The 24,954-nt window shown below is 37.6% G+C and overlaps 2 protein-coding genes across 3 annotated transcripts; both read left to right on the top strand.

The window, feature by feature from the left end:
• The first annotated feature begins 1,634 nt into the window (after positions 1-1,634).
• On the top strand, positions 1,635-10,082 carry LOC143605324 (uncharacterized). Of its 2 annotated transcripts, XM_077081480.1 has the most exons (21): positions 1,635-1,795; positions 3,485-3,608; positions 3,685-3,747; positions 3,920-4,021; positions 4,110-4,281; positions 4,399-4,497; positions 5,372-5,515; positions 5,644-5,683; positions 5,789-5,846; positions 5,933-6,015; positions 6,868-6,966; positions 7,072-7,306; positions 7,538-7,608; positions 8,322-8,427; positions 8,529-8,671; positions 8,758-8,916; positions 8,991-9,094; positions 9,171-9,346; positions 9,465-9,654; positions 9,742-9,841; positions 9,914-10,082. In XM_077081480.1, exons 1-21 carry the CDS (start codon positions 1,748-1,750, stop codon positions 9,932-9,934), a joined length of 2,337 nt encoding a protein of 778 aa, XP_076937595.1. In that variant the 5' UTR covers positions 1,635-1,747; the 3' UTR covers positions 9,935-10,082. The 2 variants fall into 2 exon arrangements, with proteins under 2 accessions (XP_076937595.1, XP_076937596.1); XM_077081481.1 differs by lacking the exon at positions 1,635-1,795 and having other exon boundaries at positions 3,503-3,608; positions 3,685-3,743.
• Positions 10,083-10,116: 34 nt separating this feature from the next.
• LOC143605325 (uncharacterized) lies at positions 10,117-10,930 on the top strand. The gene is made up of 3 exons (XM_077081482.1): positions 10,117-10,266; positions 10,376-10,452; positions 10,515-10,930. Exons 1-3 carry the CDS (start codon positions 10,162-10,164, stop codon positions 10,684-10,686), a joined length of 354 nt encoding a protein of 117 aa, XP_076937597.1. The 5' UTR covers positions 10,117-10,161; the 3' UTR covers positions 10,687-10,930.
• The last annotated feature ends 14,024 nt before the right edge of the window (positions 10,931-24,954 follow it).

Here is a 24,954-nt window from a genome sequence, read left to right as displayed (position 1 = left end):
ACATATTGTTTGAGGTTTAGTCATTATTGAATTACGTTCGTATTTGCCCTTTTAACTTGGATCGTCAAAAATGATTTGATAGAGTAGTAGAGTCGATTCATGGTCGTGATATGACACCAACCGCATACTTGTTTTGTTTCAAATCCAATATTTGAGTAATTAACGGACATTTGATGCACAACTTGATCATGACATCGATAGTAGACTTTAAGTTTGCACTTGTACACGCTTATTTTACGTATTAGGAGCATAATCATAGATTTATAATTAACTAGCCTAGGTAACGTAAACTGATAAAAGTCAATATCAAGTGATCATGATTACCATCGAATTCCCATGACTGAAATAGAACTAAACGTTTAGAGAGGTGACAATTGATTAGATCCACCACAACCTAATATATTACTTGTCTGTGTATTACTTGTTTGTAATTTAAAAGAAAAAACGGGCCATTTATTGACTCGTTAAAAAATTGATTTCATAAGTGTTGAATTGGTTTAAAATAATACGTGACGTGACAACTAATAATTTATTAAACTATTGAAAAGAAAAAAAAGTAACGGAGATGCTTTTACCAATTGAGTATATATTAAAATAAATAAAGGTGGGAAAAAAATATATAAAAATGTATACATGACTCCTAAGTCCTAATTAAAAAAAAAGGTGTGAAAGTCTTTCAAAATTCATACAACCGAAAACAATTCACGGGAGACCAATAAAAAGATTTAAAGAATATCATGTTTTCTTTTTGTTTACAATAAAATAAACTCCATAATAGGAAAACAATGAAGGCCCCCGTCAATTTTATAGAGTAACTTTACGGGTCATATGATAAAAATATAGTCTAACTTTTATTTAGATAAATCGCTTAATCACATTCATATAACCAAATTAACTTGAGTATGACTATATTCAAAACAAAAATCAAATAAAGTGAATCAATGAAAGCGTTTATAACCGTTTAACCGGTTTTGAAATATCGGTTAGTAACGGTAACCTATTATTGGTCAAATGGTCAAAACCGGTTACCACCGATAACCGATTACGGTCTCTAACCAAGCTTTAAATGAAAAATCCCTAAACTATGTAACCGATTCAGTTTGGTTATTAACCGGCTAACCAATAATAACCCTATTGAAATTACCTTATTAACAATAACCATTAGAGGCGGGGATAAAACCCTGTTCCGATATAACCCGCGCCTACAAACTAGGCTTCAGTTTCTCAGAGAAACCGTACTCTTACCCGACCAAACCCGAAACCGTTCCTACCCAACCCAGTTTTTGACTTTGTTGCTCAAAACTGGAACAGGTTCTTGAAAAAACTTGGTTTTCTCATAACCTTTATTCTTATAGCTGGTTTATTTCTATGTCAAAATCTCTAACTGATTCCTAACAAGTAACAACCAATTAGTTACCGGTTTTTCCTATACTGGTTTTAACCGACATTTCGGTTTAATTAACCGGTTACGATTAGCACTAATTAACTAACTAAGTAACTAACTAGATCCACGAAATAAGCTTATTGGGCCTCGTATAGTCTTCGAGTCGTCTTCCTGAGTCTCCGTCTCGTAACCGACGACTGACCCTCACTCACTTCATATTCATATTCATATTCATATTCATATTTAGGGCATAATAATAATAATAATAATAATAATAATAATAATAATAATAATAATAATAACAAGCTTCAATTCAATTCAATTCCGTAGCTAATAGTTTCAATCTAGGGCTCCAATTTCTTCATGATCCGTTTCCTGCCGTTAATTCACCTGCTGCTACTGCTGTTACTGGTAACTTAAACACTCAATTCTATCTATATACATATTAATTATTACGTAAATTATTCAATTCGAACTCAAATTATGATGATCGATGATCTCGAGGAGGTTTAAGTATTGTGTTTCATTTGTGCATTTTGAAATTGAGCATTAGAAATACTGAATTTCAACTCTATACAACGTATATGCAGTATAACATGTGATATTAGTATAATTACATATATGTAGTGGTGTTGTATACTGCATATATGTAGTGGTATTGTATTACTCGCTACATTTATTATTATTATTTAATTTGAAGTGAAATTCATGTGTTATGATGATCGATGCTCTCGAGGAGGTTTTGAATATCGTGTTTCATTTGTGCATTTTGAAATTGAGTATTAGAATTACTGAATTTCAACTATATACAACATATATGCAGTATAACATGTGTGCTATTAAGTATAATTACATATATGTACTAGTATTATATACTGTATGTATATATGTAGTGGTATTGTTTTACTCGCTACGTTTATTATTGAATTCGATGTGAAATTCATTTGTTATGATTGATGCTCTCGAGGAGGTTTTGAATATCGTGTTTCATTTGTGCATTTTGAAATTGAATATTAGAAATACTGAATTTCAACCTGGCACTTGATTTGGATTCTTCTCGTATTAATCGCGAGGGAACTAGAGAACTATATATACAACATGTGATATTAGTATTAGTGTATTACATATATGTAGTAGTATATAGTGCATATATGCAGTATATACTTATTTTGCGGGGGTTTTAAACTTGTTTTATACTGGTTCCGGGCCATTTTCTGATGTTTCAAATCGGTTTGCTCAGAATTTGCAAAATTTTGCTGAAATTTTCAGGATTTGGATTCATTTTATTAATGTTTGATGTATTAAGTAATGTATTAACTGGTAGGGACAGGATCATGAGAGAGATCATTTTTCGTGAGAGAATTAGACAACTCTATACCTAACATGTTCGCAGCATATCCACTATGTATGTGATATTAATGTTACATATATATATATATATATATATATATATATATATATATATATATGCAGTAGTATATACTGCATGTATATAGAAGTAAAGGGTGAGCCTTGGGCCTAGGCGGGAGGCGCTTAAAAAGTGCGGGGAGCGATAAACAAGGCGCATAGCATAAACGTACCCTTTTTTGGGGGGTTTTAAACATGTTTTAGGCTTGTTTAGGGCTGTTTAGGCTGGTTCCGGGCCATTTCATGATGTTTCAGACCAGCTTTCTCGGAATTTGCAAAAGTTTGCTGAAAATTTTAGGATTTGGCCGGAATCTGACAAAAAACTGACCAGGCGCTTTCCTTGCGCCTTGCCTGAAGGCCTATGCATGCACCCGAAGGGCTTTTGATAACATAGGTATATACTGCTAACTGTATATGATATATGTAATATATACTGCACATATATGTATTGCATATATGTAGTAAGGAGTTCTCTAGTTCTCTCATAATCCTTCCCCTTAACTAGTACGTGTTATAAGCAGAAAATCATCTTGACAATCACTCATTTTGTTTTTATCGTCATAATGGCTGGTTGGCTGTAATACCTCATATGCCATTTTGGCATTTTTAAATCCATTGATTGAATATTGTTATGTAATTCAATGTAGTGATTGAGACAATATTGATAATATCGTTGTGTAACCTTTGTACTAGTTAATAGCAGGCGGGTCACATGGATCTCCTCCCGGGACCCGTAAAACTGAGAGATCATCGGTATTTTCATTGTTTAATCTCAAAGAGAAGAGCAAGTTCTGGAGTGAATCTGTCATACGAAGTGGTATGCATGCGTCTACTGATAGTTATGTTTTTCGATACCTTCTGAATATTTAATTTTATCTGAATCATACATGTAGATTTTGATGATTTGAAGACTGCAACAGTTGAAGAATCTAGTGTTCTTAATTACACCAAGGCAGGTACTCATTATCTTTCTTTCTTTACTATTGGGATTCCTTTTTTTATTGTAAAGATACCATGAATAATAATTAATCATCAATCTAAAGTGTCGTATCTTTTAAATTTGCATTGTATTACATTTCATTTTGTTATTATGCAAGAAAAAAACATGACGTTCTTCCTTTATTTCAGGGAATATTGCCAATTATCTACAGCTTTTAGAAGTTGAACATATGTATCTTCCAGTCCCAGTAAATTTCATCTTCATAGGCTTTGAAGGGAGTGGGAACCAAGGTATATTATAGTGTTCAAGTTTATCTTCAATTTCATATATAAAGTTGGGTGCTTATGATATATTTTTGTGATATGATTATTGACACAGCCTTTAAGCTACGTACTGAAGAACTTGAGCGATGGTTCACGAAAATTGATCATATATTTGAACATACTAGGATTCCACAAATGGAAGAAGTTCTTGCTCCATTCTACAAAAACAGGATAGATAGAAGTCATCATCAGCATCATTTTCCACTTGTCAGTCACCTCAATTACAAGTAATGTTTTTATTCATTTTTCTCTTGTTTTTTTGTTTACATGTGTAGGGTTGATTGCGTCTTTTGTTATTTACTAATTTGCCCTCTGGGAATGCACGTTCTTGTTTATTCATGCAGCTTCTCTGTTCATGCTATCCAAATGAGTGAGAAAGTCAATTCTCTTTTTGAGCATGCTATTGGTGTACTCTCTCGTAAGGATGATGTTAATCATACAAGGTAGGTGCCACATTCTACATATACTGGTTTATAAATCTATATTATGTGTTTTAAAACACTATATGTCAATAACAAATCAAATGAGTGCAAATTATCGGTGGTTACATATTAGACTTTTCAAGTTAGCCTTGAAAACTTTACATTACTCTTTAGTTCTAAATAGTTCTACCAACTTGGTTAATACATTGGTTAGGAGTTTTGGCTTGAAGTTCTTATCTGCACAACTGTGTATATTTGTTTGTATATTATATATAAAAGTTTTCTGCGCCTGCACTGAATTTGCATCCATATTTTATACTTGATAAACAATTAGCCATCCAACTTACAAGATAGGCAACAATTACAGATATCATCAGCTTATGCCAAAAATAGTGTCTAATTATCTATAATTGTACAATTATACCGAATACTTCATAGAGGCCAAAATACAACAATATCCTAAAATGTTAGCATTAAATTCCAGTATTCTATATAACACTGTGCCATGAAGACACTAAGATCAGAGGTTTATGTGTAATCTTATTTATATCCTCTACTCGTATGCATTTTAGCTTATCGAGTCCCAATTACCATGAATACGTTTAACATTAGGTTCATAGTTTTGTTGGAAGCTTTTCTTTTTTTCATGCAGCATTTGGATTCTTTTTGCTTTGCACTTGGTTTACTTTAGTTTTTATGTTCTTGTTTTATAGTTGAATTATGACTCAATGCTCTAAGTAGTGAACTCGAATTCTATAGATGTACTCTCAACATATTTAGATTCTTTTCTATGGTCTTTAGATAAGTTGAAGTATTTTTGTTTTGCACAGTAATTTATAACATATGAAAACGTTGCACCATCAAATTCAAAATAAACTCTTTTTTCTCTTTGAAGGGAGGATGGTCTTTGGCAAGTGGATGTGGATATGATGGATATTCTCTTCACCAGTCTTGTGGAATATCTTGACCTAGAAAATGCGTATAGTATTTTCATATTGAATCCTAAGAAAGATGCAAAGAGAGGTAAATATGGCTACAGGTGCGTATTTGGTTAGTTAGTTTTCTTATTTGTTCTTCCTTTCTTTTTAGTAGCTTTATTTAAGAATGATGTTTTTAAAATATACCTTTGTGCAAACATGTTATTGATGTTTTAAAAAAATCTTACAGGAGAGGATTGTCAAATAGTGAAATAAATTTTCTTAAGGAGGTGCTTTCAATTACCCTTGTACCTTAAATTGTTTTAAGATATGTTTGATAAGTTCTAATTTCTAGCTAAAGAACTAGCAAGTGACCCTGATATTTTTGCATGCAGAATAAGGGTTTACAAGACAAAATTCTTCAGTCAGGAAGTATACCAGAAAATGCTCTTGGTGTGTAGCAATTTATATTATTTGTTTTGAAAATATAAATGCAGACCAATATTGCCTAAATTTATGTATAATTGTGTATATGGCAGCTATGGACAAAATCAAGAGGCCCTTGTATGAGAAGCATCCAATGGCAAAATTTTCCTGGACAGTTACAGAAGAAACCGACACGGTCAGTTTTCACATTTGTCACTAACAAAGGCTGAAATTTAAACCTGATGTAAGTACAACAGTCAACCCTGTGTTTGTACCTTAAAACCTGTCTGCAAATGTTTGAAAACCTCAAAAGCAGTTATGCGAGCAAGCACTGTTTTGTAAAGTTTTTGTAATCCATTCACACTTTATTAAAGGCTAAAGTGGTTAGCAAACTCTTTTTTCATTGTTGTATACCTTCTAAAAGAAAAGAATAACATAAAAGTAGGCTTGCAAATGGACTGAACGAACACAAAAGGGACATGTTTGTGTTCGTTCTTTAACTTTAAGCAAGCAAACGATTGAAAATGAATAATTAAACAAACGTTTTCGTTCATTGAGAAAGTTAGCTTGTACGTGTTCATTTTTGTTTGTTTGTTAATAGTATAAATGGACCGTTCACAAACATAAACGAAGGGTTCACGAACATAAACAAATGCACAACTGAACATAGATGGACAAACATAACTGAGCGAATACGAATTAAAATTACATGTGAGCATCAATCTGTCAGGCCTAAAAAATAATTAAACTAGACTAAACTGTAGCGCGTCTAAAAAGTTCAAAAGAATCATATAAACAAACTTAAACGCACGCAAACGGATAAACATAAATGAACGTAAACGAATGGACATAAGTAAGCGTAAATGAACAAACATAAACAAACGTTCACAAACAAACGAACGAGATGTGTTCATGTTCGTTCGTTTATTAACCAAACGAACCTAAACTCACTATCTGCTGAACAGTTCACTGAACGTTTGGTTCGTTTACATTCCTAAATAAAAGCAAAGTTTTGTAATTGAGTTTTATTTTATTTTTTACAATTCAGATAGAATGGTATCATAGTTGCCTAAATGCTTTGAACAATGTCGAGAGTCTATACCAAAAGAAAGACGTGGCCGATATCATTCAATCAAAAGTTATCCAGGTTTGTCATTTATATCGTAAATACACAATCTTTATACGGGGCACGTTATCTGAAAATCATTAATTACTGCAAGCTAATTTTGTACTATGTGTGTTTTGTTTAAAGTTGTTAAACGGGAAAAACGAGGACATGAAGCTTCGCTTAAAAGAGAATTTGAAATCTGGTGATTTGAACGGGCTTCATGCAGACTGTCTTACAGATACATGGATCGGAAGAGACAGATGGGCTTTTATCGATCTAAGTGCGGGTCCTTTCTCCTGGGGACCCGCTGTTGGTGGCGAAGGTGTGCGTACAGAACTCACATTACCTAATGTGGAAAAAACCATTGGCGCAATTACAGGTACCAAATTACGACCTTACTGTAGCTACGCTTTGTCATTTTATCATTTTGCTGACATGTCAACGACCTTTGATCTATAGAAGTGCTGAGTAATATATTTATCTTACATGGTCCAAGATCATGAGTTCATAACATTTGTACTTCATTTGCTGATATCATTTTGTTCAAAAACGGATGAACACCTTCATGACGTTTTATTTATCATTTTTGCGATTTTCTTGTGGATTTCAGAAATTTCAGAAGAAGAGGCTGAAGATCACTTGCAAGATGCGATTCAGGAGAAGTTTGCTTCATTTGGGGATGTATGCATCTAACCCTCAATCTTATGTTATTTATGATATACTTAGGTCTGTACAGGAACCAAACATTTAATGACCATTGATGAGTCGTTTGGCGGGAAGCTTGTTTATGTTTGTTTATTTAATAAGCAAACTAACATGAATACATGTCCTGTTTATTCATTTAAAATCGCTTATGTTTGTTAGTTTATGTTTGTTCTTTTATGTTCATTAATGTACTCATTTAATCTTTTAAGGCCCATTACTATCTAGTCTAGTTGAATATCTTTCTAGGTCCAACACATTGATGTTCACATTTTCTTTTAATTGGTTTTAGCTCAGTTATGTTCGTTCTTCTATGTATAGTTATATTCGTTCATTCACGTTCGTGAACCGTTCATTATCCTGTTAACGAACGCACAAACACACTCATTTTCTTAACATACCAACATGAACAAGAAACACATCGTTCATTTAAAGTTAAACGAACGAACATGTGCATGAACATGTTTTGTTCGGTTCATTTACAGGCCTAGATACACTTGATTTTGGATACATTAGTTTATGTTCAACATCTACTTAATTTTGTATGTTTATACAAACTAGTTACATGGATAAGAATAAATATGTTTTGAATATAGAAGTGCATAGATTCGTGGCTGAATGTTATTTTAGTTGAATAAAGTTTCTTTTAAGATTATTATCAGCCTAACAGAAACTTCTCTTGAATTTTCTAGAAAGATCATCAAGCCATAGATATCCTTTTAGCAGAGATAGACATATACGAGTTATTTTCTTTCAAACATTGTTGGGGAAGAAGGGTAAAGCTCTCTCTTTGTGAAGGTATTCTACATAACGTGACCTATTTTTACACTTTACGTATGCTCATAGTTATTCTTTTGTTAGTATCTTATTCCATATACTCATTGAAAGTTTTAATGTAGAGCTTGATGAGAGAATGCATGACTTAAAAACGGAACTTGAGTCATTTGAAAACGACGATTCTGAAGAAAGCCATAAACAAAAGGCGATAGATGCTTTAAAACGAATGGAAAGCTGGAATTTGTTCAGTGATATTTCTTATGAGGTATGCTTGGTTACACATAATATTTGTGTCCTAAGTTTTTTATTTAATAGAATATCATATATGTATCCTATGTTTTTTATTTTCAGGATAGCCACAATTACATGGTTGCACGTGACACTTTTCTTGCACATATGGGCGCAACATTATGGGGTTCCATGAGACACATAATATCACCTTCTCTTGCTGACGGGGCGTTCCATCATTATGAGAAAATATCCTTCCAGTTATTTTTCATTACACAGGAGGTGAGTTTATTTTCATAGAACGAAAACATGATACTGCATACAAATTAATCTATAATTTTGTTTTTGAAATGCAGAAAGTCAGGAATATCAAGTCTTTGCCTGTGGATATAAATGCTATCACAGAAGGACTTTCTTCTTTACTGTTACCTTCTCAGAAACCGATGTTCAGTCAACACATGTATGCTCATATTCATCGTATATGTGTTATATATGTATATGCATATACGTGTATGTGATATATGTATGATTTGTAGGTTACCACTTTCAGAAGATCCTGCATTGGCAATGGCGTTTTCTGTAGCTAGAAGAGCCTCTGCTGTACCTATGTTGCTTGTTAATGGAACATTCAGGAGAAACGTTCGTTCGTATCTTGATTCTTCTATTTTACAACATCAGTTGCAGAGGCTAAGTGATCATGGTTCTCTTAAAGGTTCTCATTCTGTTAATATTTATTAGACGTCTTTAACTTCTGTCACAGAAACTTCTAAACTCCATTTGTAAATTTACAATAATTAAGCAATCCTTTTTTTCTTTTTTATTTATTGTAGGGTCACATGCCCATGGTAGGTCTACATTAGAAGTTCCAATTTTCTGGTTCATACACGGGGAGCCATTATTAGTGGACAAACATTATCAGGCAAAGGCACTCTCAGATATGGTTATTGTTGTCCAATCCAAGTTGTCATCATGGGAAAGCCATCTACAATGCAATGGCCAATCTCTGTTGTGGAACTTGAGGTCGATTTCTCGCAACCATCTTATAAGTTTTTACGGACATTAATTTAATTACCAATCCTATATTTTGAGTATTTGCAATATTTTCAGGAGGCCAATACAAGCTGCAGTGGCTGCCGTTTCCGAACATATTGCTGGCTTGCTTCCACTTCATCTTGTTTATAGCCAAGCTCATGAATCTGCAATCGAGGTATTATCCGATATGTTGACCTCTAAAATCAGTTTTAAAATTTTGCAATAATTTATGTTTGTTACATTTCAGGACTGGGTATGGTCGGTCTGATGCAACCCGTTTTCAGTCACTTCTCAAGGGTGGCATATTTCACAGTTTCAGTTGGATTCAATTGCACGCAGCTATATGCTTACAACTCTTGAGGAGACTATACAGCGAGTCAACTCAGCAATCAACCGATTAAAGATGGAACGCACATTTATCCTTTTCTGCTGATAATTTCACTAATTGAATATATAAACGATTAAATAACTGAAACCAAAAGCTTTTGAGGTTTTATGCTTCTTAACAAAATGCTAGCTGAACAAAGTTTTAAGGCCTTTCGGATGCACGAACGACATTTGGTGGATAAATATAACTATGTTGTTAACCGTTGGAAAAGAGTAAGTCTTTATATCTTATAAAGTTCTATCTATATATTTATATAAGTTATAACATTGCTCTTTTAATTTGTGATAATTAAACAATATGCATTTATATATTATTCTTCAGATTTCAACAATTGCGGGAGAACTACGTTTTGTGGATGCGTTAAGACTTTTAACCAGTCTGGAAGATGCTTCCAAAGGGTTAGTCATTTCACATTAATATTATTTATTTGAACATAATGTTGATATATTATATGTTGTAGTTTTGTGGAGTACGTGAACACTACAGTAACCGGCATGCACCAAATTCACTGCACCAAGCAGAGGAAAGTGAAAGTCGAGTTTGACTTGACCACGATTCCTGCATTCTTGGTTGTCCTATTTGTTCTATGGTTCGTGTTAAAGCCGAGACGGCCCAAGGCTAAGATTAACTGAGTTTACATTTTAGGTAATCCTCCTTTATTTAGTTTCGGACTATACTTGTTACTTTAGTAAATTTTTGATACTTTATTTAATTGTTTAGATGATATAAAAAGGCCTTTGTTCACAAGTAACTTATATTTATGTTTTTTTTTGAACAATAATAACCGGCTATTGAATGTTGTTTTCAAAATAGTTTGTGACATGTATGTTTACATGAAATTATGAAATTTCTCCAGTATCGATTTACTTTAAGAAATGGATTGATTTGGGTAACATTTGTTTGCGTAATGAGTTCATTTGAGTTATCTCAAGTTACGCAATGGGTAAAAGATAAGTGATTCGTATGAACCATGTTAATTAAGATAAGTGATTCGATCTTGAATTTCTGGTCCAGATTATCTTAAAAATCAGTACGGTACTGAAAATGCTCGGTTCGGTACCAGTAACGGTATAGTCCTGACCCCTGACCCTGATTTTCTTAAAAACCTGGTACAGTGCAAAAAGATATTGAATGTGTTGGTTTAATCACAACATTGAAAGACTCTATTCTCTTAAATTTTAAAAGTGCTCTAAAACTGTTCTCAAATCACTACATGACGGCGAAATAACACAACGAAAAACGATACCACTTGGCTATGAAGAACTCACGAAGACTCATGCGACGACGATGAAACAACAAATAACGAAGGTGACGATTAAACCAAAATATGTTATTTTCTTTGTTGTCTTGTAGTGTTTTTCTAAACTAGAACTTGCTTTTGGGAACAAAAAAAATAATAAAAAGGGTAAATATGAAACTATAATATTAGTTACCTAAAATGTAATAATAACTATAAACAGTATTTTATGTATTATGTTAAAAGTCCATCATGTATCTAGCTAGAAAGCTCAAGGCTCAGTTTGGGTTATAATTAGGGCTTGTTACTTGTATATATAGGTGTACTATTTAGTTATTTATCATCAATAAAAATACACACCATTTCTTTACATGGTATCAGAGCTACGGCTCTCGATCCAAACCCTAGCCGCCATTTAGTCTGAACCGAACCAGCCGGCCCTAGATCTGAAACAAACCCGTCTACCTTCTGTCCAGGTCTCGTAATCTTTTTTTCGAGACACCGTTGACCGTCACCACCCCTGCCATAATCATCAGTAACCCCCGATTTGAAAACCCTAAAAATTCGCCGCCGATCCGCCGCCGCACACGCCTTTACGCGCCTCCCAATCTCCGCCGTTGCCGCCGCGTGACAGTGCGTGACCCCACCTCCGGCCACCGGATTTCTTCCAGGTTCTTTTTTATTACTTCTCCGACCTTCCTGTGTTGTTAGTTTTTCGATCCGGCAACTTTCTGTTTTCCATTTTGGTTCGGGTGCTTGTATCCGTTTGGTTAGGTAACCATCAGATCCAATGAGAGATAAAAAGACTTCAGAAAATCATATTGCTCCAGGTATTATTAATTATTCAGCTGTTCTTCGCATTCCGGTCAAACTTGATTCGAGTAATTGGGGTTCATGGAGCCTCTTTGTTCGGAAGGGTCTTACAAGTGTAGGCAAAGAAGACCATCTCACTACACGACCCGCTGATCCAATCTCCCGAGAATGGCTCATTGATGATAGCGGAATACATATGGCATTGTGGAATGCAATGGAGCCACAAATACTCACCATTACCCAGAATTTCCCCACCGTAAAAGATATGTGGGAACACCTTTCCTCATCATTTTCTGATAAGGAATCTCTATCTCAAGCATACTCGGTGGTCCAGTCCTACATCAGGGCTGAACAAGGAGACTCTTCTTTTACTGATTACTTTACCCGGTTTTCAACAATCTGAGATGAACTTCGCTCCATGTTTCCACCCACTACCGATTTGAAGGTCCAGGAGGAGCGAAATGCTAAGATGGATGTCATCACATTCATTACCAGTATATCACCTAAGTACTCAAGTGCTCGCCCTTTATTGTTCAGTAACCCTGCTGCCACCTCTTATGTTGCATCAATGTACCATCTACTACGTGAGATGTATGGTCCTAATGAAACTCACACTTCTACTGATACATCCGCTATGTATACGTCCACTGGTAAGAGTATTGGCCGAAGCTCTCATCAAACTCACAAAAGGGGAATCGGACGAGTTAGTGGTCTTATCTGTCACACGAAATGGGATTGTCCTAATCGTCCTCCTGGAAGTCAGCCACCTCCTAGACCCAAGGCTCGCATGGCTACTAGCGGCGAGGCTTCTGATCCAAAAGCTACCCCAGCCTACACGTTTAGCGAAGAAGATTATTGCCGACTCCAGCATCTGGCTTCTCAGACAACCCCCCCTGCTCCAAGCACCAATGCTACCAATTCAGGTACGTTTCCTAGTCTCTCCTCATCTTGGGTTATCGATTCTGGAGCTACTCATCACATGATTGGGAACTCGGGTATCCTTTCCAACCTCCATAAAGTTTCCCACCAACCAGTACGCCTCGCTGACGGTTCCTCATGTCCTGTCCTTGGCGTTGGATCCATCAATAATTCCACAAACCTAAACCTTTCATCTGTTTTGTTTGTCCCTAAATTTCCCGATAGCCTCTATTCGGTTAGCCAACTTACAAAACAAAATAATTGTTCGGCTAAATTTTACCCTACTCACTGTATTTTTCAGGAACTAGGGACGAACCGTCTGATTGGCACAGGTTTTGAATCAGGAGGTCTCTACCGCTTATATTTTCCGTCACAACCTACAACAAATATATGTGATTCAAGAATCAAGGAGGAGCACTGTAGGTTGGGACACCCCTCTATAGCGGTTTTGAAGCAAATGAGACCAGATTTATCTTTTTCGTCTTTTAATTTTCATTGTGAGTCGTGTCAACTTGGTAAACATACCAGGCGTCCCTATCCCCCTAGAGTGTCTAATCGAGTCTGTTTTCCTTTTGAACTTTTGCATTATGATGTATGGGGCCCTTGCCCTACGAAGTCTACTTTAGGTTTTGAGTACTTTATTACCTTTATTGATGATTATTCTCGTGCCACTTGGGTTTATTTGTTAAAATCTCATAGTGAGGTGTTTTCCACCTTTTGTGAATTTAATGTTTATGTCAATAATCAATTTAATACATCAATTAAGACTTTACGATCCGATAATGCAAAAGAGTATTTTTCCACAAACTTCTCTTCGTATTTAAAATCCCACGGAATTATTCACGAATCCTTGTGTGCATATACGTCGCAACAAAATGGTGTTTCTGAACGCAAAAATCGACACCTACTGGATGTTGCTCGCACACTCATGTTCCAGTCCCATGTTCCTCACAGATTCTGGGGGGACGCCGTTCTTACTGCCTCTTATCTGATTAACCGCATGCCCACACCTGTCCTTCATGGTAAAACACCATTCTCGATCCTGTTTCCTAATGGCACTCCTTTTCCACTCGCACCTAAAGTTTTTGGTTGTGTTGCCTATGTTCATGACCACCGTCCGAAAGTTACTAAACTCGATCCTAGAGCAATTCGTTGTGTCTTTGTTGGTTATTCTCGAGTTCACAAGGGGTATCGGTGCTACAGTCCTTCACTTCATCGATACTTTACTTGTGCCGACATCATTTTTGATGAGTCATGTCCTTACTTTCTTACGCAGCCCACTCCCGTTGCTGAGCCATTCCCAGACCTTGATCTACCCGCGTCTACACTTATTCCCACTCTTCCTATACCGAGTATACCATCTGATCCTCCGGTCTCCACTGTTTCTGATTCTCCCACCATAGATCCATCGACCGGATCTCCACCTTTACTTTTTACATACAGTCGGCGAAGGCAGAACCAGACATTAGACTCTCCTGATTCTCAACCATCCTCTGCTTCGCTACCTTCTGGCCCGTCCGTCTCTTTACCTACTCCACCTGCCCCCACCACTCCCGAACCCACTACCACCACCACTTCTCAATATGACCCTCCCGGTGCCCCCTTTCCTGATATACCTATCGCCTTACGCAAAGAACCACGACACTGCACCCGTTACCCTATTCAGGACTATGTTGGCTACTCTCACTTATCTCCTGAGGCTCATGCCTACTCCACTACCCTTGACTCCTACCCGATTCCCAAGAATGTCACAACAGCTCTCGCTCACCCAGGATGGCGACAGGCTATGGAAGAGGAACTTGGGGCCCTCAGATCTAATCATACATGGGATCTTGTGACGCTTCCTGTGGGGAAGCATATTGTTGGTTGTCGTTGGGTGTTCACTGTTAAGCTACACCCGGATGGTTCGCTACATCGGTTGAGGCGAGGTTGGTCGCTAAGGGGTATTCTCAGGCATATGGCATTGACTATGAAGAAACTTTCTCCCCGGTTGCTAAAATGTCATATGTTCGTATCTGTATTGCCTTAGCTGCCATTAATCATTGGCCTCCATCAGCTAGATATCAAGAACGCCTTTCTTAATGGTGTTCTTGAGGAGGAGGTTTATATGGAGCAGCCACCGGGTTTTATCATCGAGGAGGAGGCCTCGAAAGTTTGCAGGTTACGACGTTCTCTGTATGGTCTTAAACAGTCTCCCAGGGCATGGTTTGGTCGATTTTCTAATGTTATGGAACAATTTGGGATGACTCGTAGTGCTTATGATCACTCTGTTTTCTTTAGACACCAAAGAGGTAAACGGATTATTGTTGTTGTTTATGTGGATGATATCATAATCACGGGTGATGATGCAGTTGAGATTACCGAACTCAAACAGTTTCTTCAGACTCAGTTTCAGGTCAGTGACTTAGGTCGACTGAAGTACTTTTTGGGCATAGAGGTATCTCGCTCTTCACAAGGAATACTTCTCTCTCAACGGAAGTAAGTCCTTGATATGCTGACTGAATATGGCTTACTAGGCTGCAGGCCAGTTGATACTTCGATGCTTCCTACAAGGAAGCTCCTCCCGGAGGAAAGGGATCCGATGAAGGATCCAGAACGACACAGACGTTTGGTTGGTAAACTAAATTATTTGACTGTCACACGACCGGATATTTCCTTTACTGTCAGTGTTTTGAGCCAATTTATGGCGGCACCACACACCAGTCACTGGGATGCTGCCCTTCGTGTCTTAAGATATCTTAAGACATCACCTGGTTTGGGTATATTATATTCTGATCAGGGTCATTGCCGTGTGGGTGCCTTCACAGAAGAAGGAGATGGTCGGATATCAGGTTTTTCAGACGCAGATTGGGCAGGTTGTCCGATATCTCGACGATCTACTACTGGATATTGTGTGTTTGTTGGAGGAAATCTTGTATCATGGAAAAGTAAGAAGCAACACACGGTATCCCAATCGAGTGCGGAATCAGAGTATAGAGCCATGGCAGATGTAACATCAGAGATGACATGGGTACGTCGTCTTCTCGTAGAGCTCGGGGTTATTTCTAATGACTTGATGCGGTTATACTGTGATAGTCAATCAGCCATTCACATAGCCAAGAATCAAGTATTTCATGAGAGGACAAAACATATTGAGGTCGACTGCCACCTTATCAGAGATCGAGTAGTAGGCACACAATCAGATCCTCCATCCATTCAACCAGTTCATGTGAAGACAAACTTTCAGCTAGCAGACATTCTAACTAAACCGCTCCGGAAAGCTCAGATAGATTTTATTTGTAACAAGTTGGGCATGATTAACATCTATGCTCCAACTTGAGGAGGAGTGTTAATAGTATTTTATGTATTATGTTAAAAGTCCATCATGTATCTAGCTAGAAAGCCCATGTGCCCAGTTTGGGTTATAATTAGGGTTTGTTACTTGTATATATAGGTGTACTGTCTAGTTGTTTATCATCAATAAAATTACACACCATTTCTTTACAATAACTAATAAGTGGAAATATATTCAGCCCAAACCTGCATTTGTAAATTCCTGGAAAGCTTAAACCATATAAACACTCTTATGTCTAACATAAGGAAGCAAAAATATGGAATATGAAAAGATTGTATGGGATGACAGATGAATCCGAACCGCAAACTCCAAATATTTGGGATGGATATTCGGAGGGTATGAGATTAGTTTTGAAAATTTTCGCGGGTATGAGATTAGTTTTGAAAAATTTTCACCGGGTATGCAATGGTTATGATATTAGTTGATACCTTACCAAGACCATTTTGTAAATATTTACTATTTATTTTTGTTTGTTCTTGGTAATGGAATGATTTTACTATTTTTTATTTTGACAAAATGGCAAAAGACGTCCTTTATGTTTAATAGTTTTTTCAGAGGACGTCCTGTAGCAAAATAAATGGCAAAAAACATCCTTTACATTAGAAACTCTGTCACATTATGTCCTTTGATCCTAACCCAGTTAACTTTTCTTGTTAAATATGGTCATGTGCAGAGCACACGAGGGTATTTTGGTCATTTTACTCTTGAAAATTAATCATCTTTAGGTCAGTGAATGGTTCAGAGTTAATATTATTTTAATTTGCAATAGTAAAATGACCAAAATACCCCATGTTCGATTGTGCGGGGCACATGACAATATTTAACGGGAAAAGTTAACTGGGTTAGGGTCAAAAGACATAAAGTGATAGAATTTTTAAATGTAAATGATGTTTTCTGTCATTTCTTTTGCTAAAGGACGTCCACTGAAAAAACGATTAAATATAAATGACGTCTTTTGTCATTTTATCTTTTATTTTTGTTTTTCCAATGCCCATTGTTAATTTATATAAATTAAAATAGCAAGGAAAGAATTTGAAAGTCCCAACAAGTTATTTTAATAAACTAACGGGTACATCTGATACCTAATGGGTAATTACTGGGCAAATACATGACGAATAATTAAATGACAAACACATGACGGGTATTAAACCCGTCCAATTTCCATCCATATGTTTGAAAAAAACAATCAGTTTCTCCTCATTTTTCAAAATTTCTTCAATCACTTGTTATTTTTTTATCAATTTTTCAGATCCTCGTTTGTCGAGGAATATATATTTGATGGAATCGGGAGAGGAATTGTGAACACACCGACATAATACAATACAATATGATACGATACATGTGATTGTAATTGTAATGTAATTGTGATGTAATGTAATTGTAATATAATCGTAATGTAATTGTAACTTTAATGTAATGGTAATAGAATCGTAATGCAATTGTAATGTAATGTTTGATCTACAAAGATATGCAATATTGTAATTGGGCATCTTTACCATTAATGTAGTATTAACTTTTATTAAATACACAACCAATGATATATGTATAGGTGTCCATGTTGAGGTGAATATCACATATATTGATAATCACGTAACATGTTAATTATTTTTATTTTAAAAAAAAACTATAGCACTACCATATTTAAACTAAAGAGAACAAAATACTCGTTTTTATGATATAATTATATAAGAAATATTGTTAAAGAAGTTTTGTGAGAAGAAACAAAAGAGATATTGGTTTTTATATGTAAAAATAGACTAATACAAGAAAAAACAAGTATTTTGTTAAATATATAGAATTTATCATTAACTATATTTATTTATATATAAATATTTTTTCCAATAAAAAGTATATTACATTACATTGATTACTCATGACCAATCATGTAACTTCGTTGCTCCATCCGGAAACCTAGCAGGATACCTTGTCAAATAAAATCCATCTTCTTTGACAATCCAATGACACATATGATCTTTAAGAAATTTCCTTTTATTTTTGCAATAATTTTCAGCTAGATGATAGTAATACACATCAAAAAAAGCCGTTCTTGAATTCCAATAGAAATGAGCATAGAAAAGAGTACTAAATGTGATCCGCAGGCAGAAGCTCCAATCGTAATTCTCACCCGGTGCAAGTGTATGGTTTCCAAGATCGTCATTCTTTGATTGCGGATGAACTGTGAAAGGATCTTGCATCTTGTTCAAGATAAAAACTCGACAAGAAGTCGTCACACAGAAGTCTTTTGGAACGACTGTTGTATTAACTAAAGATGCATTTGTTTTCATAACAAGAAAAAATAAGAATAACATGCTCTTCATGGTGTTTAGAATGAGAATAAAAATATTTATTAAGACACCTATATATAGAAGTAAGTATTATGTAAATTCTCTTTTCAATCGTTAACTAAATAAAAAGAAAATAAAATGGATGCATTAATCATTATACAATATCGTAAGAATATGATTAGACCATGTGACGGGATGTGGTAGTGCCACTTCAACAATATATTTTTTGTTTAAATATTTTATGTTATTTTTCTAGACTTACTAATTCATGTTTACGATTTAGTGTTGAATTATTAATATTGTTGATACCTATCGAATTCGTGTAAGTTCATTGCTGCAACACCCGGGTTTGTAAATATGTTAACTTGTTAAATCTGGCGCTAAGGGCAAACTAATTTATCTGGTTTAGTTTCAACACCGTAACTCGATACCGATCGAACTCGCGTCGGTTCGTCGTTGGTTCATGTAGCATTTGCCGGTTGTTTTTCATGAATTTTGATAATTTGACATTTTAGCATAACCCTCTGCACATAGGCTTGTAAACAAACCGAACAAATGTACATTGTTTACATAAACAAATATAAATGAACATTCACGAACATAAATGAACGTACGAAACATGTGTTTTTTCATGAGTGTGATGATTAAGATTAGCGATCTTTAAGGTTTCAAGTACGAAACTTGACTCAAGAGGGTTTTTCCATAGTGGTGGGTTTTCTCCTTGATGATGTCTCCGAGTGAGTCAAACCAACACGTCAAAACTAGTATGAATGGTTGAAATCTCATTTCTTGAAGTCTCACTCAAGTATTAATATCTTCAAACATTGTTAAAAATTAATAATTCATATAACAACAGTTACATTGTTGCTAATTAATTGCATGAATAATAACTAATACCGTTTTTCTTATTCATATAGTAATTAATTACCTTTTAATACCGCAATGAGAAACATGCTATCTTTTTTGGTGTACAAATAGAGTGCAATTGTTTTCGTATATGTTCACAATTCATTTACTTGCAAACATGAAAATTTTACTTTTCTTGCTATTTTGCCTTGTTATCACAAGTGATGCATCTTCTGTACCCGCTCTCGTACCCGATACATCTTCTGTACCCGCTCTCACACCCGATGCATCTCCAGTGTCCGGTTCGAACAAACTTTGTATATGGACTTCTTGGAATATTTATATCACCAACTTGATTCCTGATCTTATCACTGTTCACCCACAATCGGCTGACGACGATCTTGGATATCTTCGACTTGAATTTCAAAATCAAACAAGTTGGAGCTTCTGCTTGCATTTTTTTTAGAACTCGGTTCCACGCTCATTTCTATTGGAATTCAAAGAGAGCTTTTTTTGATGTTTATTACTATCATCTAGGTGAGTCGTATTGCTCAAATAAACACGAACTTACTAAAAAACAAGCGTGCAGTTGGTTTGTCAAAGAAGATGGATTTTATTTGACAAGGCATCCAGAAAATTTTCCATTAAGAGCGACCAAGATGCATGACTGGTCGTGAGCAATCCTGAGTAATGTAATATCATATTAATGAAATGTCGTATTGTGCAAGTTGAAAACGCTATATGTTATAAAATTTGCAACCGATGGGTTGGTGGTCAATTGTCAAAGGCTGAGCCTTTAAATATATTGGGTTGGGAGGATTTGTGAGATATTGGGTTTAAGTTTCATATACGATAAAGTTAAAATAAATTCACAGTTAAAAAAAGAAAAAATTACAAATTTTGTCCTTTTGAATTACATAAATTATGGAATGTGTTCTTTTTCAAAAATAGTTTCAATCTTTGTCCTTTATTTGCATGTTTGCCATGGTTTTCGTCCTTTAAGCTAAAACCCATTAACTATTCCCGTTAACTAGCCCCATATGCATAACACGTGATGGGCATAAAGGTATTTTCCCCAAGCCCCTTCTTTTTCCTCCCACTTCTCATCTTTAAACTTCTTTTTCATTATATAGAAACATAGATATTACATCAACATAGCAGGTAGGCGGGCAACAAGCTGCGCCGCCACTCCTTTCTGAATTGCAAACCTTAACCTGCTAAAGACATACCCCTGCCCCTTTGGAGTCGACACATTGCTATGCACAACCCGTTGGACCCTGGTTAGGAAACGGATAGCTTCCGGTGCCAAGGAGCCAAAGATATCAAAAGCCAGAGGGACAAAAACATGTTGGTTCTTTTCGCAGGCTTTAGCATGTTTCTCCACCTTCTTCGTTTCAGCCCTTTTCATTGCTTGCCCAGCTACAAACCCATTATCCCTCGAACCAGCTAAAGGAGATACCCCTGTGAGGTCAACATAAGCGTGTTTTTCTCCGACCCAGCCATAGACGAGCAAATCTGCCAGTCGTAGAGTGGATCTCCCTTCCGTAGTAAGGAAGTTTACGGGGGCTTCCTTTTTAGCTGATATCCCAGCTCGCCTTAAGATGTCCCAAAGAACGTCCCGCACCCAATCATGTCGATATTTGAACCCAGACATCTCCTTGCAATGAACCGCATGCTCTCCGAATTTATCCAGGCAAGTCTTACGGCATATCAGACATGTTTCGACTTCTGGGTACATTGGGACCATCAAACGGTACTTAAAAATGGCCCTATACTCGACCGCAGACATGCTTTGGCCCAATCCATCAATCGGGATAACGGTCAGAAAATCTTGGGCATGAGGACCTTGTAAGCATTCAATAACCGCCTTCTGTTAGGGGGACAATCCAAAAACTTCTCCCAGGCTCTGAGCGATTTTGTCAAAAAGGGCATTCGCCAAAGTTTTTTGAGGCTTTGGTGGGGCGGTGTCCTTATTAGAGAAACCGCCAATATCAAAGTCTTGGAGAGCGCCATTTAGGCGTTCCAGGGCCTGCACGTAGTCTGAGTCCAGGTCGACAACTCCGCTATTCCATAAGATGTGATTCTGTAGCTTCCAAGATGAGCCCTCGACGCTACAAAAGCATAAACCCCAACATCATGAGCCGAAAGAAGGCCTAAACCCCCCAAGCGCATCGGTAAAGATGCAAGTCGCCACTGAAGATCACCAAAGAACAGGCCTCCACATACAACTATGTCTTCGATGGCTTCTCGAAGCCCCTTATCAAAACAGGATACCGCATCATCCATCATATGGGGGTGGCATGTTCGTAACCCAAAAAGCAACTTAGCAACCCCCATGCAAGACCTAAGCAGGAGGAGTTCGCTCTGGGGATCCCTAAGGCAAGGTAAGAGTTTCATAAGGTCAACCGCACAAGATGCTCTCCGCCTCGCCAACTCCTTAATAAAGTAGGGATCTCGACTAACAGCCCCTCCAAGGAGCTTTATCCCTCTCTCTGGTCTACCAATCCCACTAGGGAAAAGCCCATCTTTACCTTTCACTCCGTTACACGTTGGCCAAAAAACCTCGGTTTTCTTAATATTAAGTTGAAGCCCCAATGATGGCCCTCCCGAGCTGATAATGTCTAGGGCTTTAGCGACTTCGTTGGCACCACCAATAATAGTCCCATCATCCAAGTACCAAGCATGAAATGGGAGGTTACATCCATTTTGTACCCGGAGAACAAGAGGGTGTAAGGCTAAGGCAAAGAGGAGGGGCCCAAGGGGGTCTCCCTGCTAAACCCCAGTAGTAGCCCCTATACAGTCGTCACCAACGTACAACCTAGCCGGCTGGGCATAAAGGAACTGGACCCATAGATAGATAGACGGGCAATGATGATGAACCTCCCGGAGAAGGGTTGTGCGGTCGACCATATTGAAGGTGTTGGAAAAGTCCACGGTAAGCATAGCTAAAGAACCGTCAGCGTGAAAGGAGTTAAGAAACCGGTTCGCGCTGTGAAGCACCGCCTCTGCCCCATTAGGGGTCCCAACCCCAAACTGAAAGTCCTCTAAATACTGAGTCATTTCCTTCCCAACCATCTTCATAGCCACTTTAGAAACCAACCTACGCCAGATGGCCCCCACAGCAATGGGCCGAATTCCATTATCCGGCTTTAATAAAGGGGATAAGGGGGCCGAAGCAATAAACTCAGCGAGCACCTTGGGGCACAGACCCCCTAGCCATAAGTTGACGACTTTAGTGATGGATGAGAGTAGACCCATGGAAGTCACTGATCCCTCACCACTAAGAGCGTCCAACAAGTGTTGCACCCGCATCCCGTCTCTCCCGCATGAGGTCCCTTTAGGAAATGATCGGATACATCTAAGCACACAGTCCCCATCCACCGAGAGAGTAGGCAGCGCGACAGGGCTAGAAGGCAAGGACGGAGGCGGCACCACTGGGTGTTTATCAATGAGGGCTTTCATGGTTGAATCTCCGAGAGGGGCAACCCCACTTGAGCATAATACCTTGACGGCAGCTGTGAAATGACCATCCCTGACTTTTCTGAGACATTGTTTAATATTGAGGCTTTTTTCAGAACCCTCATCCCCTCCCACCTTTTTTTTAGAAAAAGTGCTTCCCCCCACATTATCAAAGAGAGAAAGAACCAAGTCAGCAAAACCAGATCCATCTTTCCACACCGCAAGTGCTTGCTGAATGCTACTACATTGCAAAGACTTTCGATTCCCTGACCTGCGTTCCTGCCTAGTGGAAGGTTTCACCACTCTTAAAGTACAACGCGACAACTATAGTAATTTGACCCAATTCTCAATCGAGCCTGGTGAATCCACTACCTTGCGTAAAGCACACGCCAAAGTCTGAGCAAACGCCAAACGACAACTTGGGGGGGGGGATGCTCTTAACCGTTTGAATGGGAAGGGAGAAAGCCTGTTCCAAAAGGGATACATCCCCAACCACTCCTACAGATGGACCTGGGTCCCTATCCACAGACACATGATTAGGTTTATGGATCCCAACGATGAATTCTCCAACATCTCCAGAATCCATAGAAAAAGAATAGACACCATCAACATGCTTGCACCCCCTGCTAAGGGCATGCACCGTCATGAACCTCCCACATAACCATTTATCCCCCGACCGAAGGGCTTCGCCAACATCTATAAAAAGGTCCAAATCCTTGGAGATAGCATCTTTTAAAAGGTTCTTCCGAGTATCCATTTTGAAATGGGTACTTTGCAGGTGCTCAAGTAGGCAGAAAAACCCCGAGGACCCCGGTTTACAATCCTTACACTCGTGGAAATGCTTAAAGGGGCATGGTCTTAAACCGTTAGTGGAGCTAGGACCAAGCCCTCCTGTATTAACGTTTCGAATTCTTTTTATGGTAGCCATGCACACACGAGAACAGAAAACAAAAAATCACAAAAAACAACGGACCCCTAAAGACCCCGACTCGAGGTGAGTTAGAGCAAGAATCAAAGACCAAACCCCTCACACTCGAAGGAGGGGAGCAACCACGGGTTTCTCACCCCCCATCTAGCACCCCACAACAACCGCTAAGGCATAAGAGGAGGAAGGTATAACTCCAAAATAAAGCAAATTAGGTAGAACTCCAACTCAAAATACCCCCTTAAGCACCCAAATGCAAGTAAACAACCTTTAACTTATCCGAACCTAAGTCGTAATTTCGTCAAACACCTGGCGTGCAACACGTATTAACCACCAAAATAGATAATTTGAATAGAAACCAAAACTAGAAATCGAATAGAGAATTGAATGCTTGCTGCTGTTATTATTGACGATCAGGTCCTTTTGAATTCTCAACGAAATCGGTTCTGGAATCGGTGGTTAATAACCAAAACTTAAGTTGGGTATGTTAAAGTTGGGTATGTTAAGTTGGGTATGTTAAACACTAAAATAAATTAACACATTTATAATTCTCAAACCCTAATCCCCAAATTCTTCCCAATGAATCCCCTTTTGTGCTTCAACCAACCACCCAATCCACCAAACAGCTCCTTCAATGGCGATTTATCTCCTCCGGTGTACTCTATCGGTGCCAATTTCATCATACAACTCACCTCGATCAACTAACTCCTTCCACTCCAATCAATTTCCGTTCATAATCCGACAACTTACCTTTATGCCCATCACCGGTCCCACCAATCCAATGGTGATGCCGCTACTCACGGATCTGTATCAGTTCACCATGGCATATGCCTACCGAAAATCTGGAAAACGTAACGAACCCTAACCTGCATTTGCTGCTGCTGCTACTGTTGATGCTTCACCGGATCAAATCGCGCCACCGCCGACGACGGCGACGGCGGTGTTAGGTTATATTTACTTTTGTGGCTATTAGTAGTGAAAGGTGTTAGGTTTAATGACATGGTGGTGGCGTTGGTGCCGCATCGACGACAATGGTAGTGGCGGTGGCAGCATCGGCGGTAATGATGGTTAAATCGGTATGTG

This window comes from Bidens hawaiensis, unplaced genomic scaffold (genome assembly GCF_021521415.1).
Source record: "Bidens hawaiensis isolate Kalapana, Puna unplaced genomic scaffold, B.hawaiensis_p1.1 tig00069028_1, whole genome shotgun sequence".
Lineage (NCBI taxonomy): Eukaryota > Viridiplantae > Streptophyta > Magnoliopsida > Asterales > Asteraceae > Bidens > Bidens hawaiensis.
This window is presented reverse-complemented; position numbering and strand designations above follow the sequence as displayed.

Coding starts and splice junctions, on each gene's coding strand:
- LOC143605324 (XM_077081480.1), top strand. CDS start 1,748: ATGATCCGTTTCCTGCCGTTAATTCACCTGCTGCTACTGCTGTTACTG. Junction 1,796..3,484: donor TGCTGCTACTGCTGTTACTG/GTAACTTAAACA, acceptor CCTTTGTACTAG/TTAATAGCAGGCGGGTCACA. Junction 6,967..7,071: donor TTCAATCAAAAGTTATCCAG/GTTTGTCATTTA, acceptor TTTTGTTTAAAG/TTGTTAAACGGGAAAAACGA.
- LOC143605325 (XM_077081482.1), top strand. CDS start 10,162: ATGCTTCTTAACAAAATGCTAGCTGAACAAAGTTTTAAGGCCTTTCGG. Junction 10,267..10,375: donor TTGTTAACCGTTGGAAAAGA/GTAAGTCTTTAT, acceptor ATTATTCTTCAG/ATTTCAACAATTGCGGGAGA. Junction 10,453..10,514: donor CTGGAAGATGCTTCCAAAGG/GTTAGTCATTTC, acceptor TATATGTTGTAG/TTTTGTGGAGTACGTGAACA.